Source organism: Tachypleus tridentatus, chromosome 10, assembly GCF_004210375.1.
Source record: "Tachypleus tridentatus isolate NWPU-2018 chromosome 10, ASM421037v1, whole genome shotgun sequence".
NCBI classification, from domain to species: domain Eukaryota; kingdom Metazoa; phylum Arthropoda; class Merostomata; order Xiphosura; family Limulidae; genus Tachypleus; species Tachypleus tridentatus.
The window spans coordinates 29575029-29588355 of record NC_134834.1 but is presented as its reverse complement, the minus strand read 5'-3'; the positions used below and the strand labels follow the sequence as shown (position 1 = coordinate 29588355).

General features: G+C 36.1%; 1 protein-coding gene across 2 annotated transcripts in view; it reads right to left on the bottom strand.

Moving 5' to 3' along the window:
- Window positions 1-13327, bottom strand: part of LOC143228964 (dual specificity calcium/calmodulin-dependent 3',5'-cyclic nucleotide phosphodiesterase 1A-like) — a 147350-nt gene that overhangs the window by 47234 nt on the left and 86789 nt on the right. For both annotated transcript variants that reach the window (XM_076460501.1, XM_076460500.1), the window contains exons 2-3: window positions 3589-3663; window positions 903-1065 (exon numbers count right to left, since the gene is read on the bottom strand). In XM_076460501.1, the coding sequence (XP_076316616.1) occupies window positions 903-1065; window positions 3589-3663 (238 nt within the window). The remainder of the gene's footprint in view (window positions 1-902; window positions 1066-3588; window positions 3664-13327) is intronic.

Below are 13327 nucleotides of genomic sequence, written 5' to 3'. Positions count from 1 at the left end.
GTAAGTCTACAAATTTACAACGCTAAAATCAGCGGTTCGATTCCCGTCGGTGGACTCAGAAGATAGCACGATGGGGCTTTGCTACAAGGAAACACACACATACAAAAGTTAGGTATTTTATTTGAATTTCACGCAAAGCTACACGAGGGCTATCTGCATTAGCTGTCCCTAATTTTGCAGTGAACGACTAGAGTGAAGGCAGGTATTCATAATCACCCACTGCTAACTCTTAGGCTACTCTTTTACCAATGAATAGTTGGATTGATCGTCACATTATATAACACCATCACATCTGAAAGGGTGAACATGTTTGGTGAGATATGGGAGTCGAACTCGCGACCCTCATATTGCGACTCAATCCTTCCAACCACTTGGTCGTGCCAGGCCACAGAAGTCATAGAACGACTTTGAGTATTATTAGAACTATGTTATTTATTATTATATACAATAAATACAGACGTCAGATGAAGATCTTCCATTATGAATATACTGTAGAACAGAGGACGTTACTTGTATAGTTTGTTTGTTTTGAATTTCGCGTAAAGCTATACGAGGGCTATCTGCGCTAGCCGTCCCTAATTTAGCAGTTTAAGACCAGAGAGGAGGCAGTTAGTCATCACCACCCACCGCCAACTCTTGGACTACTCTTTTACCAACGAATAGTAGGATTAAGCGTAACATAATAACGCTCCCATGGCTGAAAGGACGAGCATGTTTGGTGTGACGGAGTACTTGTATAATCATCGTTTGAACAGAAGAAAGTAATATTCACTTCTTCACGAGGTTCTTTCGGTACTTAAATGAATAATGTAAAATTAAGGATATCAAAACATTGAATTTTATCCATAAATATATACATTTCGTATTGGAATAAAAATTCTATTTCAAGATTTCGTATCTACCTTAAAGCGGCCTTTTCACAAGTTTGTTTCGTGTCAGCCGCATCGACTGGTGGAAACGTGACGAAAGTAGAACCTTCCGTTTTGAGACTTCGATCGCCTTGTCCAACTGCTTGGGAAATGCTTCCACCTCGAGTGTGCGTCCGACGAACGAGAAATCCACCAACTATCGAATCAGTAATCAAAACTATTATAATTTAAATTTAACAAAGAAAAAAAAAATATTTATCTCTCTCTCTTTCAGTTGTAAATGGTCAGTAAATAGAAGTTGCTGTTTTCTCTGCCTTCAAAGAGTTTTAAATTAAAAACTCACGAAAACTATAAATCATATTGTTTTCCTGTTATTGAGTGTCGCAACAGGCTGTTTTCCAGTGCGCTTATAAAAATATTGTTGAAAATTCACCCACATGAGTTGAGGTGGATAAATATTAAAAATTACGCAATTAGTATTGCAAAATGCCATTCCAGAGTCTAGAAATAAACATATTTTCTGGAATATTCTTTTATTTTGGGTCATTTTTTACTAAGCCTATATGTATTTGAGGTAAAATAAATGTATTTTCTGGAATATTCTTCCTATTTTGGGTCATTTGTTACTAAGCCTACATATATTTCAGGTAAAATGAGGCATGGTGTATTGAAAAATAATGAAGTTAAATACACACTGTGCAGTTGAAAAAACATCACTAGGAAAACTTATGCGTTGCAATAAAAACATAAATGATACAATATGTTGCAATAGTGTATAAACAGATAGTAAAGAAAGAATGCCCATGTCTCTTCCTTTATCAAAAGGCTTTGGTTGACCCCAAATCATTTGCTACACAAAACTGGGTTAAAAATAATGCAACATGCAAATATGGCTAAAACGCTTCATTTCTTCCTAAGATACCAAACAAATCTCTCCTTTATTCTTAACACGTTACATGATAAGTCATAAAGCTGTGATTACTATGAGATATTGATTGCTTCGATACTGAAATTAAATTTTTAAAGTATATAAACATTTTGGATTATATATTAAAATGTAGGTTAAAAATATTAGCAATATCTACTATTTTACTAAAACTAATAGCACTCTATGACAAAATGTCATTCAGTCATTATTTGAGTGTCACCGATAACGATTTTAGATTTATAAATTATTAGTAAGACAACATAACAAACCCCTCTGTCCGTTTAAGGCTTCTATAAGCCTCAATACTAAATCAAATATCTTATTGTTTCTTCGGGATTTGGGGCAGTGAAGTTATTGTAATTAACGGATTTTGCTCTACTGTTCAAATCATAAAACCTTCTATCTTCGGTAAGCTAAAAATAGAATGCACATGTTCCGAAACTTTCAAGAATGAATTGCTTGTCATCGTCATACGTGTGTCAAATTGTTGTTGTAGTTGCCAGTTGCCGTCGTACTATTATTCAACATTAAATTTCAATTCACGTTGAAACTGTCAGTTAACAAAACAAATATGGCTTTTCCAGCATAGAAAGTTTTACTTCGAAGTGTCATTAGTGTCATTGTACAATAGAGTTAACTGTGTTATTTTTAATAATTAATTAACTTTTAAAATGCATTAATAACATGCAATTTGTTCTTCTCGAAAATAAAACGAAGTGTTGATATTATTTGTATTAATCTAGGGTATTATTATTATTATTAATCTAGGGTATTATTATTATTATTAATCTAGGGTATCATTATTATTATTAATCTAGGGTATTATTATTATTAATAATCTAGGGTATTATTATTATTATTAATCTAGGGTATACTCTAACTCGTAATGCTTATATTTCTTGCGATTTGTATGTTCATAACTGAAATTTAAATAATTAGTAATAAGTTCGTTGTTTTACTAACATTATTTATTTTCAATAAAATATCATATTTGACTTACTTTTCACAATTTGGGGACTCATAAGGAAGATGACGTAGGTTTAACTTATCAAAACCCTCCCATTCACAACACTTAAACTTGAAACACACTGTAATTAACACTTCTTTTCAGAATATAAAAGAAGAAAGTACAATTTAATATGAATCTCCTTTCGTATATTGTTCAGTAAGTTTTCTATACGCAGGAAACCACAAACAAACGCCATAATAAACATGTCTCCAAAATCATATAAGAACATTTAGTAGTTTTCTTTATTGTTCTAATATTCGACGTTTTGCCTGAGAAAGTTTACCCTAATCAGTCGTTTTAACGAATTATTACATATTGTTAAAATTACCCTGTTCAAAATCCGCTTAAAATGAATTCTTACTGACAATACTGTTTAGAATATGAAGTAAGGTAAGATGGACTGCTTAAGTTAATATACTACGTAAAATTATAAATATGTTATCAGATAAGCACAGTCCACTTCTTACATTCATCATGCGAACGATAAAAACGAATAATTCACAATCAGCACAGTCATAAGGTTTTATTACGACACAGTATTCTGATATAAACTTATCCATATACTATAACAACGTAATGGTCCCGTCTTGCGAATAGTTAGCAAAACGGACATTTTCGTCATAAAACAAAAGGCAGCTGTTTCCTCCAGGGATGTCGCCAGTGTGGAAATAAATTAGATTATTTATTGCCACTGTATAAAATCTTCATTGAAGATACTCTCTAAAAACTCTAAGACACAATCATAGTGAAACATCGATACAGTTTGTGTAAAACGAACGCACCTTGTGATAGATCCGCTTCACTCTCAGGAGTCTTTCCTTCATCTTTTGTCCCTTGGGATTCTGGTGGGTTCGCCACTAGAAGAAAAAGAACAAACAAGATAAAGCATATAATTAAGTTTGAATTTAAATTTAAATTCAGACTAGAAAAGGACTCTTAAATAAAAAAAGTCAAATAACAGGATAGGAAGAATTTGTTCGGAGTAAAAACAGGTACAACACAGGATACAAAGAACCTCATCACGTCCTAGTTACACTATTACTGTTCGGAAGAAAAATAATTCAAACGGGTATAACATAGAATACGAAGAACCTGATTAGACTGAAATAAAAACCCTTATAACCCGAGCGCTTTCAGTTTTATCAAGACTTCTTGGACCTACGTGTTTTTAGCACAACATGAAGAACTTGATCAGGTCATCATTAAAGCATCAATATTATGAAACAAATTAGTGAAACAACGGCGACAACACAGGATACAACGTTTACTCTAGAACACCGCCCTCTACATTCCGACGCTCAGTTACACAACCCCTTTCAAACATGTGGTCAGCTTCCGGTCAGTTACCTCTTTCTTTCTTTGTGAACCTGACGATGACCGAAGAAGGTCGAAACGTTGTTCGCTTTTCTACGTAAAATATTTTCTCAACCCAAACGAGCCGTTTTTGCATATATATTTATCTACAAGTGGGTTTTACGACATCACTGATTATTATAGAGTTGCCCGGCATGGCCAAGCGCGTAAGGCGTGCGACTCGTAATCCGAGGGTCGAGGGTTCGTGCCCGCGTCGCGCTAAACATGCTCGCCCTCCCAGCCGTGGGGGCGTATAATGTTACGGTCAATCCCACTATTCGTTGGTAAAAGAGTAGCCCAAGAGTTGGCGGTGGGTGGTGATGACAAGCTGCCTTCCCTCTAGTCTTACACTGCTAAATTAGGGACGGCTAGCACAGATAGCCCTCGAGTAGCTTTGTGCGAAATTCCAAAACAAACAATTATAGAGTTTCGTTTGTTTTTAATTTTGCCCAAAGCCACACGAGTCTATCTCTATCCTAGCTATCCCTAATTTAGCAGTAATAGTCTACAGGAAATATAACTATTCAACACCACTCATCACCAACACTAGGGCTACGCTTTTTACCAAGGAATAGTAGGATTAATCGAACATTATAACGCCCACCACAACTGATAGGGCGGGAAAGTTTCGGTGACGAGGATTGAAACCAATGACCCTCCGATTTACTATGTTTTTGAAACAGCTTGAAGTTTAGAATTAATCGCATATCGATACATAACAAATTTATGATATTTATCAACAAGATTGATAAACACAATTTTCTTTCTTAACACAAATATATTTAATATACATAAACAATAATACAATTTTAATAACGGTTTACAAATAATAATTTATATACAAAAGTTTTACAAACAATACTGAATCTTCTATCTGGTCCGGAACTAATTATTTTATCGACGGTTCACGATGCGCAAATTAATTATATGCTGATACACATTTGATGGGAAGGTAAGCTAGCCAGTTAGTTATTCGTGACGAAAATATGTAACATCCTCGAAGAAATACTAATGTTTCAAATCAATTTATTGAAGTTAAACATTTCTAATGTTTAAATTTATAAACGTTCCTTGTCAAATATCTATAGTTTTCCGATTAAGAAGCGTTTATCACAGTTATAGCTTTCGAGGTTTATAGCATACTAACTGTAGCAAACCAACAATATTCTGAAAAATGTCTCTTGGCACTTCGATTTATAAACTTTAGGCGAAATTCTCGAAAGTTCAGTTGGAAACAATGTAAAATATATTTTGTCGATTCTTACATTCGAGAATCTTCTAAAAATTTAAGAATATAAGTTACATGCATTTCTAAATATATATTAAACTGAAGTAAACATGATATTAAATAAATATATAATATTAAATCCATTATACAAAGCTCTTAATAGTAGTTTCGATATCCGTGGTGGGTAGCGCACAGATAACCCATTGTGTAGCTTTGTGCTTAATTCAAAACAACAACAACAACGTCCTAATAGTAAGAAAACAATAAGGAAATTGTAAGGTTTATCAGAAAGAAACAACAATATAATTGCAACAGTTTGTTAAAATAACCTTTAGATTATATAAACTTATCAATATTAAGGAACTATTAAGAAGACTGTTAAGTTTATCAGAAGAAAACAGCGATAACACTATAACAGTGTGTTAAATGGATTTTTAAAGAAGTTATCCTGGGTCTTATTCAATCTTCATCCATCCGAATTTAGTGCTCTATCATTGTTTTAAATTGTATAATAAATCCTTATAAATATCATTGACCAATTATTTATCATTTCGTTAAGATGGTTTGTCTCATACCTTTGTAATAAAAAAAGACAACACGTTTCGAAATATTTAAAATTTTTTTTCTTATATGAAAGCCACATTGGGTTATGCGCTGAGTCCATCGAGACGATTCGAACCCTTGATGTAAGGGTTGGAAGTCTATCGACTTACCCCTGTGCCGGTGTGGCACGTTAAAGGGAAGCCAATTCTGGTTTATTTGAAGACATTCTTTTGAACTAACGCCATCTTAGTATGATGTGTTAATTTTTTATGTTATAGCAGTGTTAACACTCAGTTTGAATTCACTTATATTGATAGTAAAAAAATTTTGTTTGTTTTGAATTTCGTGCAAAGCTACAAGAAGGCTATCTGCGTTAGCCGTCCCTAATTTAGCAGTGTAAGACTAGAAGGAAGGCAACTAGTCATCACCATCCACCACCAACTCTTGGACAACACTTTTGCCAACGAATAGTGGGATTGACCGTCACAATATAGCGCCGCCACAACTGAAAGGGTGGGCATGTTTGGTATGATGGGGATTCGAACACGCGACCCTCAGATTACGAGTCGAGTGTCTTAACCACCTGATTATGCGGGGCTATAAAAATCTACTGACTTGAATAGGCCTGGCATGAACAGGTGGTTAGGGCGCTTTACTCATAATCTGAGAGTCGCTGATTCGAATCCCCGTCCCACCAAACATGGGCACCCTTTCAGCCGTGGGAGCATTATTAAAAGTGACGGTCAATCCAACTATTTCTTGGTAAAATAGTAGCGCAAGAGTTGACGGTGGGTGTTGATGACTAGCTGCCTTCCCTCTAGTTTTACCCTGCAAAATTAAGGACGGCTAGTGCAGATAGCTCTCGTGTATCGCGAAATTCAGAAAACAAACAAACCTGAATAATACTCTTACCAATTTCGAAAACTTTTCTTCGAATATAAAATTCTCGTAAAATAAAGTTGCAAAGTCTGAAAAATAAAGGCAATTACTATTTTTGTATCATGTCGTCACGAGTTGTTTAACAGCTTTCATCGGTTGTTTTCGAGGGTTTTACTAAACCCTTTGATGAAAGACAAACCGATAGACTCCCGTGCAGATCGTTGTAAGAAGATGGATGAGCATTTTTCCTTTATCTTTGTGGACCTAAGCATTATGTGTGTAAAAATCGATGCAACAAAAACAAAACAGAAAAACTTCTACTTAGAAGACGTTATGCATTTAACTGGCTTTGTAAACACCAGAAGGCAACCAGAGTAAATGTCAGCAGTGGTACTCTTTGTTTCTTTCATCATACACTTGGATTAGTGATTAAAAATACTGCTGCTTGGTGGTAGTACTGTTAGTAATGGAAATACGTTTTAACTCCTTTGAACCATCTTATAAATTTTGATTTCAAGTTAACGCCACTACACAATGGATTTAGAAAAACGCAAGTTGATAAATCACGGCTAATAGCAATTAAAAACATCCATCCTACTGTTTACAAGAAGCAGATCTGCTTTCTGTATCTAGAGAACTTGGAGTTCCAATATGTAATTTGTTTATTTTTTAATTCATTTGTGAAGAAGAAAAAAAAACTGCCTTCTGAAAGTAATTAGTTTATTCCACGAATTTGCGCACAGTACTTTAGTATCATATTGTTTTAGATTGTAAGCACGAAAGAAAAGGCATCTTAATAAAGTACAGTTACGTGAGTTTAAACATTTAATTATTAGACTTATTTCGGTATATTGTATAGCTTAGATACACCCCCTCCTTCCACATACATGTGTTTAGTCTTTACCTTTTTAAAGGGTCTTCGGTGGACTCGGCAGACAGCCCGACGTGGCTTTGTTTGTTTGTTTGTTTGTTTTGAAATTCGCACAAAGCTACTCGAGGGCTATCTGTGCTAGCCGTCCCTAATTTAGTAGTGTAAGACTAGAGGGAAGGCAGCTAGTCATCACCACCCACCGCCAACTCTTGGGCTACTCTTTTACCAACGAAAAGTGGGATTGACCGTCACATTATAACGCCCCATGGCTGGGAGAGCGAGCATGTTTAGCGCGACTCGGATGCGAACCCGCGACCCTCAGATTCCGAGCGCATGCCTTATCGCGCTCGGCCATGCCAGGCCGACGTGGCTTTGCTATAAGGAAACACACACACACGCGAAGGGTCTAGTATGAACTCGGATAAAATTCTCCAATGGACGAGGGCTATGTTTAATTAACCATTCTAACCATAAGTTTTGGTTTCTTTTGAATTTCGCGTAAAGCTACATGAGGGCTATCTGCGCTAGCTGTCCCTAATTTATCAGTGTAAGACGACAGGAAAGGCAGCTAGTCATCACCACACACCGCCAACTCTTGGGCTACTCTTTTACCAACAAATAGTGGGATTGAACGTCACATTATAACGTCCCCACGGCTGAAAGGGCGAGCATGTTTGCCGCGACGGGGATGCGAACCCGCGACCCTCAGATTACGAGTCGCACGCCTTAACACGCTTGACCATACCAGGCCCAGGACGCATTTAAAGAAACTTTAGTGAAAAACTATCTAATTACTTTTACCTCTACGGACCTCCCAATTACGCCTTTGTTTTACTCTATTTCTCTGCTTCTAACGGACAATATTTGTTAATCAACCAAAACATGAGGTAATTTAACAGTTTAATCCCACCTCCCTGTGCAACCGTTCAAGAACAGCAAACTAAGTTTAGCAAAAGACATTTATTTAACACGTGACTTCAACTGTCGCTCTAAATTTAGTTTAATCACCATGTGCTCAAAACTTTCTACTGGAGATGAAAGACTTATTTAAAATAATCTCATCTGGCAGCCTACACTAATGGTTAATCTCAGTAAAGTAAATAGAGTCAACTACAATTATTCTTTGAACGAAAAGACCGAAGAAAATACATGTGAAAGTCACTGCGCTGTTTCCATGGATTTTGTTGTTCGTTTTTAAACACAAAATTGTACAAAAGGATTTGCGATCTGCCCACCACGATTATCGAAACCCGATTTTTTACTATTAGGTTGCACGAAAAATAACGGCAGATTTTAACTTTTAACTTTAATAAGAAATACAAAAAATCAAAAGTAACTTTATTAATTAAGATAGTGAATCATTATTACCAACATGAAACAAGATTATTTATCCCATGATGATAAAACTCTGAAGTCCTAGAATTCAACAATCCTTTAAAACCATTTTCTACTGCTGCTCTTTTCTTGAATCTTTAGTCCTGCAAAAAGTTGTACAAGTTCTTGAAAAAGTTGTAGTCAATGGGCAACAGCTCTGGGGAGCAAGGAGGACAAAGCAATGTTTCATAGTCCAATCCGTTGAGCTTCTGGAGCGTCGTTTAAGCAACGTTTGTTCGAGCATTATCATGAAGCAAGACTGGTCCTCTTGGATTGATTAATGCTGGCATTTTTTCGCGCAACTTTCAATGCATTTCTTCCAATTCTTCAGTGATATTCTGGTCCTAGCTGAGTAAGCTGTAATGGATAATACCCGCCGCAAACCACCAAACAATGACCATAATTTCTGTTGATGGAACCTTGGCTTTTGGAAGTGTTTTAGAGCCTCGTCACAGTTGAGCCATTGCACTGATCACTTTCTCTTGTCGTAAAGGATCCACTTTTCGTTGCAGGTCACGATCACGACATTGGTCATTTCTGTTGCACAACATCAGCATAGAGCACTGTTCAAAATGGCGACTTTTTTTCACTGAGTTCATGTAGAACCCTCTTGTTGAGCTTTATCACGTTTCCAATTTGTTCGAGATGGTCCGAACTTGTGGAAATGCTAATACCCAATTCTTGTGTCATTTCTCGAACAGTTTGGCGCGGATTTCTTTTCACTAACGTTCTCCTGTTGGTCGATTACAAGAACAGAAGGAAGAACTTTTAGAACCAATGCTGTACTGTATGTACGTTCGGAGTTGGTTCCTTCGCCCACCATGTTTGGCTGATATTACAAGCTGTTTGCGATACATTGTGACCAAATTTGATTTCATGCAAAAAAATGATGCGTAATTTTTTCCATCATTAATTGTAAGGATTTCATGCAAAAAAATGATGCGTAATTTTTTCCATCATTAATTGTAAGGATAAAAAATATTGGAAAAAAGTTTGAGAAAAGAATAAAAGCACTAACGAATAGAAGAAAGCTTTAGTTTTTCAATGGTATATCTGAAGTCATAAAAAAGACACATTTCTTATACCTATAAATGACTAAAATTTTAATGTAAAACTCCGCCAATATTTTTCGAATTATCTAATAGTATAACCTAATTACCTATTAGTATAAGTCCGCAGACATATCGCTGTGTCATTGGAGTTGCATTTTCATCGATGCTTTGTTTGTTTGTTTTGAATTTCACGCAAAGCTACTCAAGGGCTATCAAAACCGGATCTCTAGCGGTGTAAGTCTGCAGACATACCGTTGTTTCACAGAAGGGCTGCACTGTATGTCTAGATTAGACAAACATTGAATTGTTTGTTTGTACTTTAATTTCGTTAAAAGCTGTATGAGGGCTATCTGTGCTAGCCGTACCTAATTTGGCAGTGTAAGACTAGAGGGAAGGCAGCTAGTCATCACCACCCATCGCCAACTCTTGAGCTACTCTTTTACCAACGAATAGCGGGGTTGACTGTCACATTATAACGCCCCCACAACTGAAAGGGCGAGAGTGTTTTGTGTGATAGGAATTCGAACTCGCGACTTGCAGATTGCGAGTGGAGCACCCCAAACACTTGACCGATTGGACATTGAAACTACCACTATTTTTATAACGGAGCTGTTGCAATATTTGAACATCGTTTACTTTTCTAAACTTAATAGAGATAACATTATTACAGTGGACACTTTCGAATCTTGAAGCAGCTGTGATTTGACTGTCGAGAAAACAGTACAAATTCCCAAGACATGTCCATACCCCCAAGCAGCAGCTATTCAGGGGGGGGGGAGTTCTGTTCGTATCCACTTGAGTACGAAATGAAGTTATCCTTTCAAAGACGAGGAGATCAATATCCTGAAACCCTTCAGGGTGTTTTTGAATTTTTGTGAGAATTATTAAAATTCTTATTTTCAGAGTCGGTAAATGTGTTAAACATGGCATTAAAATACACTAAACTAATAGTTCGAAATGGATAATTTTTAATTTTATACGCTGTGCTTGTAATGTCATGGCCCTCGCTTCCAATGGTAACTTTATATACACTTTGTTGTCAGTAAACGTGAGGAACACGGTTTAGCCCTGTAGTAGAACTTTATTTCAGAGGTTGTGAGGCAGGCAGGCGGCTCCGAATTCATGCGACACCACAAACAGTTCCTCACATATCTGAGGTGTAGGTGTTTCAGAAACGTGACAAGCAATCTTTTATGTTGCAGAATGGGTGATAAGCTGCATTTTTATGAGTAGAAATACAAATATAAGTGCAATTGTAACTGCACTGCTAAATCCAAATTGATTTCATAAGGATGTTGACGTGGCAAAACGGCTAAGAATGATATTCACTACTTTTTGAGGAAACAGTTAGTAAGTTTGCGATGAAAAATGTAGACCTTTAGTAATATTAGTAAGCCATTCAGATAACTTTCTATAACACTTTGATATTGTCTTCTAAAACATAAAATTCTTTGCTAATAAGAGACCCCTTTATGACATCTTTCACTTTTTAAACGGTAATTCAAGAACTTTAATGGCAGAACCCGTCAGAATATTATCAAAGTCTCTAATGAGTTTACTTTAAAGTTTTATTTTCCCTATTTGACCAGCATTTCTGACGTCATTTTGTTAATTGCACGTGCACTCGTGAAGAAGTCTTCTTTTTCTCACTTTCGCAATAGCATTAGCCTAAGTTTATGCAAGTTCCTATTAAACTGTGGTTTAGGAATGATATCCCATCATCTACTTAAGATCCCCCCTAAATAAAAACCCACATTTATTTTTTCTCGACTTAAAATATTTTTAACGTAATACAACTCTCTTAATAATCGTTCCTTCGTATCCAGCAAACAATAAACGTCCACGAACCGATTCGTTGTTTATGAGCATTACTTGGGTATCTAATCAGCCAAGTTTGCTGACGTCAAACAGACTGACAAGCTACTGGAACATTGCCAGAAACTCTCCAAGGTAGAAAAAACAAACAACACACACACACGCAAAAAAACAACCGTTTAATCCACCAACCAGTTAGACAGAAATGTGGCCTTATGGCTTCGGATGTTGTATAAGAGTACATAATTCTCTGAATATTTGTCGGCAGCAGCTATTTATGGGGGAAGGGGGGAAGAGTTCTGTTCGTATCCACTTGAGTACGAAATGAAGTTATCCTTTCAAAGACTAAGAACTCAATATCCTGAAACCCTTCAGGGTGTTTTTGAATTCTTGCGAGAATTCCTAAAATTCTTACTTGCTCGTGGGAGGTGTTAAATTCATCTTTATTTCTGAGATAAATGTTGCTTAGCAACACTGAAACAGGAGTACAATAAAAATACACAATATCGTGTCGCATACTGCCTGTTTAATAACTATACTGGCAAAGAACAACACACTATCATGTCACCGATACCTGCGCTCCAGTGGTCCAGGGAAGAGTCAGTGGGATCATAACGCTAAAAACTGGGTTTCGACACATTTGGCAGGTACAACACAAATAGCCAATTGTAAAGCTTTCTGGCTAACAGTTAACAAAAAACCCATGATAACTGCTCGATAACAATATTGAAACAGAAAGAGCATAAAAAGAAACACAACATAGTGTCACACAATACTGAAACAAATGAAACAGAATAAGAATACACAACATCGCGTCACACAATATCTGCTCAACAACAATAATATTGTAACAGTAGATGAATGAAAATAAACAATGTCATGTAACACAAGCATTACACGAAGTACATACAATATCCATGTTTTACTTGGGTTGAATTCCTTGGTAATCTACATTTAATATGATTAGTTTGTGCTCTCATTATCACATGAATTATTCAAAATACATTCGAAGGACTGACCAAGTATTTCAAGTTTTGACCAGTGCCGTACTCTTTCATTTAATGATACCAAGGTTAAATAAATATGAACAGTCACCTTCATGATAAGTTTGAAAAGCTTTCAAAGTCAATTTGACGTCTCGGTTGACAGTTTCTGTATTATCACTTTTTCTCTTCTTATTTATCATCTTATCTCCCAAATATCTATAGTTTTAAACGGACCGGCATAGTTAGAATGCTTGACTCGCAATCTGAAGATCAAGGGTTCGAATCCTCTATCCCACCAATTATACTCGCTTCTTAAGCTGTGGAGACGTCATAAAGTGATGGTTAATCCCACTATGTGTTAGTAAAAAACACTAGCTCAAGAGTTGACGGTTGTCTCTTTCTGCTGTCTTTCACTGTTAA